The 3958-nt window shown below is 34.0% G+C and overlaps 1 protein-coding gene across 1 annotated transcript in view; it reads right to left on the bottom strand.

The window, feature by feature from the left end:
* LOC107002913 (methyl-CpG-binding domain-containing protein 5-like) overlaps positions 1–2786 on the bottom strand; it is a 5261-nt gene extending 2475 nt beyond the window's left edge. The window contains exon 1 of the mRNA XM_015201120.2: positions 2312–2786. Coding sequence (XP_015056606.1) covers positions 2312–2683 — 372 coding nt within the window. The 5' untranslated portion in view covers positions 2684–2786. The remainder of the gene's footprint in view (positions 1–2311) is intronic.
* Positions 2787–3958: the final 1172 nt, after the last annotated feature.

Raw genomic sequence — 3958 nt, 5'->3', positions numbered from 1 at the left:
GAGGGGGGGGGGTGGGGGTGGGGGGGTAATATCATTTCATTTATGGGGAAAAAAGAGGAATGTGTCGGGTAAAACTAAAGGGGATTGATTTAATTTGGGGGTTTAATTGGGTTTGAACGTGAACTGGAAGAGTTGGACCTGGTTTAGTAGAGACTAACGGCCACTTAGTCCATTAAGGGAATAAATGACCCGCTTTTGTGGCAGCAAAGGCTTACGGAGGGCAAAAGTGCTCCTTATTGAATAGTAGAGGGATAATTTTGGCTCTTTTCCATTACTTCAATAGGTTGAGCAAAGAAGTTTCACGTTTTACCTAAAGGCACAAGTACCATATTGGAGCTATAGGAAAGATTTTCTTACAACTGAAAAAGCTTAAAGAAATGAGAAGTTTGTTTAAAGAATAACAGTAGTAACAAACTACTATGATGATAATTTGTATTAATAGTTGTAGTTATGATTAGGAAGACAAATATTTGCTTATATAGATGCTTTATGATTCACTAGCCAAAAAACAAAAGGAGGATCATACTAGATAGACTATAATAAAGGACTTCAATCGGTCTATTGATTGGAGTCGGAAAACAGGAAATGACAAAGAAACTACTACGGATATCAAAACGTATACATTGTTGTAGAATACCAAAAACTTGTTGTGTGTTGTTTCCTACAGTTAGTTAGTAGTTTATAAACTTGTGGGAGAGGCTAACAAATAATTTTATATAAATGGTCAGAAAATGTCTAATCTTCTTGACCTCCTAACTGTAAAAATAACACCAGAGCATTAAGAAGACAATGGTATGGTACTACGATTGAAGGTTTTGAGGAGAGAGTGCTTCTATTCTTTCTTTTTGGCGACAATTTTTTTAAACTGCTTTTCAGCCGAATGCCAATAAAAAAAAATTCGCTTCTGCAACACCTTTAAAAGTAACTGTTCTCACAGAAAAAGCTATAAATGTTAAATCATACAACAATTTAAGGTATATTGCCATACAACAAAAACTCGAACAGTCTTACAATATTTTCACTTAAAAAGACGCTTATATCTTTGCCACATTCCAGAATCCAGCCACCATTTTAAAATTTATCCTTGTTATATATCTATCGTCTACATTCTAATATTTGTTTTGTTAGCCTCCATACAGAGTCAAACTAAATTGACCAAGGGAGTATTAATTTAATACAAACCATTCAATCTCTCTACACTACCGCATTCCCAATGGCATATCAGCAACCTCAAGTTCACACTTCACTTCATAAAATCATGTAACTATTGTGAAAATTAGAAAGACAAGAAAATTACTCACCTCAACACATATGCACACAACCAACTGTTTCTACTTGCCCTTTCCACTTGAAAAACAATCATTCTTTTCAAAGAAAAAATATATATAATCTCCTGATCTAAATTATATATGAAATCTATAATTTCATCATAAGGTCCTCCAAACCAAAATCCTACCAACAGAACGTGTTACACTAGTCCAGAAGAAGCTTTTACTTTCCTCATGTAAATCATTTGTTTTAAGCTAGAAAGAAAGATCATCAATCCACATAAAGGAGTTCAAAAAGGAAGCAAAAGAGTCACTCTGATACTTGCTCCCCTTATCTTCTCTAATGGAAAAACCATTCTCATCACCAGAGCTATATTCATTTAATCAAAGTTAAAACATTCCTGAAAGTTTGAAAGAAATACTATTTCCAGCTTCAACAGAAAACTAGCAATCTCACTGAAGCAAAGTTCTACAGATAAGAGTCAAAAAGAAGAAACTAATAACTTCAATAGACAACAAACTAGAAGAATAACAGCATATCATTTGTTCATAATCAAAACACAACAGACTCTGTTTCTATTGAACACGACAAACAAATAAAAATCTTTCATGCTCTAGTTTCTGAAATAACTTCAAATTCAAACTCCAATACCAAAAGTAAGAAACAGAGAGGGAAAAGATAACCACATTTTCAGATACATTTGATATAAAGCACAACAACCAACAATAACAAACATACCCAGTGTAATTCCGCATGTTGTGTTTTGTTTGAGAAGGTTAAAATGTACACAGTCCTTACTCCGCTAATTCCAAAAGACCCTTGGCAGTAACACATTTTAAAAAATACAAACATAAAACACAGAAGTAAACCAGACATAGCATATAATAGAGATATCAATACATAGCATTCAGAAACCATGACGAATAAAGTATAAACCTAGATTTCTTTTGTTAAATAGATGATAAGAGAGGCAAAATAGTTCAAATGTAGCACAAATTAATCCAACACTATATTTATATGTAGTTTAAGAGACGAAGCTTACTCTATCAACAGTTCCAGCAGTAGCGCCAGAGGTACGAACTTTCGCTTCGAACCTCCAACTCTCCGGCAACCAGGTCGGTCTCTCTACACTCACCTCTGCCGATCTACTCCCATAACGCAGAGGCGTCACCGTCTGAGCCACCGTCTCTATCGACTGAATCTCCTGAGTCCCCTCCGCCGGCGCCGGAGTTAGATCGGGCACATTACCTGCATTTGGCCTTACGCCTTTGTTCGGTGTAGTGTTAACATTCGACTCAGCGTCGATGTAGGTTCCGGACTGTAACAGTGGATCCCGCGGTAGAGAGTCATCACGGAAGTCGTCGCCGGTAACGGTTGCCGGCGGGATGGACGATACGGAGGCGGCCTCAGTCATCGGAAGCGTTGAAAGAGTAAATAGATAGAGAGAAAACAAAATCAATTTGAATAAAGTAAAATAACTGACAGTATATTTTGTGCTTGTACTTTTAGGTTAATCCTCTTGCTATCATAAACTATAGATAACATTCCTATTTAACTCGTTACTCTAGAAACATCAGTATATTTTATTTATCGTGACGGACTGTTTATATTAAATCAATACATATATGTCATATGTTTAAATTTATAATTTAATTTATTTAATTATAATTAATTTACATGTGTTTTATTTTATTAAATTTGTGTTTTTAAGGGTACACAACTACCCACCCCAAGTAAATAAGTGACATGGCATCGTATGATTGGTTAATTTTTAAATAATTATGTGATTATAAATTATTTTTATTGAAGATAAAAACAAAAATTAAATACATATGAGTCATTCTCATATGCAACATAATGTGAAACTTGATTTTTTTACTGAATAATTGAAAAACTCTTTCTATCTTTTATTAGTCGACCACGCCAATTGTCAGTTGAAAAAAATATAAATTAAAGATAGAAAATGCTTCAAAAGGAGATGAGTATTGTAGTACTTACAACACAACAAAGAGGTGTTAGCATTTGACTATTGATTCTCGATGCTTTTTTTAAGTGTGCTAATACATTCATTTTTTCATATTCAATTGACTAAAAAAAAATTTTAATTGATTTGTTTTTTTCAATTTAATACCTAATAATGTGATTGATTTCGTCTTTGATCGACTTGAGACTTGACTAATGATCAACTTACATGAGATCTACGTCAACTTGAGACTCAACCTCAACCTAGCCTAACCCAGCATCTAACGCTCTGCCTATGCCCAACCTTAAATTGACATAAGATCAAATCCCCAACCTTTTTGAGACTTGATTAAGTTATATGTCGATGTTGGGATTGGATCTTGGAGTGAGCGTCAAGACTTCGAATCTCGAGGTCAAATTTCGAGTAATGGTCGAGTTAGGGTTGAATCGGAGGATCATGATCTCGATTTAGATCATGTGATTGTCGGAATTATGATTATTTTGAATTTCAGGATTGAGATCTTTCAGTGTTATGACTATATCTTGAATTTTAGGGTTGAGATCTATGTCATCAATTTTGCTTTTATGTCTCAGATCAATGTTAAGGCTATTTATCTTTGTTTTTTTTAATATCAATAAGTTATTCAAGTTTTTTTTCCTTAAATTATGCAAAATAAAAGGCAAACAAAGTTTTACATCACTTATCACTTTTATCTTTCTCCACATT

Source organism: Solanum pennellii, chromosome 11 (assembly GCF_001406875.1).
Source record: "Solanum pennellii chromosome 11, SPENNV200".
Lineage (NCBI taxonomy): Eukaryota > Viridiplantae > Streptophyta > Magnoliopsida > Solanales > Solanaceae > Solanum > Solanum pennellii.
The sequence above is the reverse complement of the archived record's forward strand: the minus strand, read 5'-3'. Positions and strand labels throughout refer to the sequence as shown.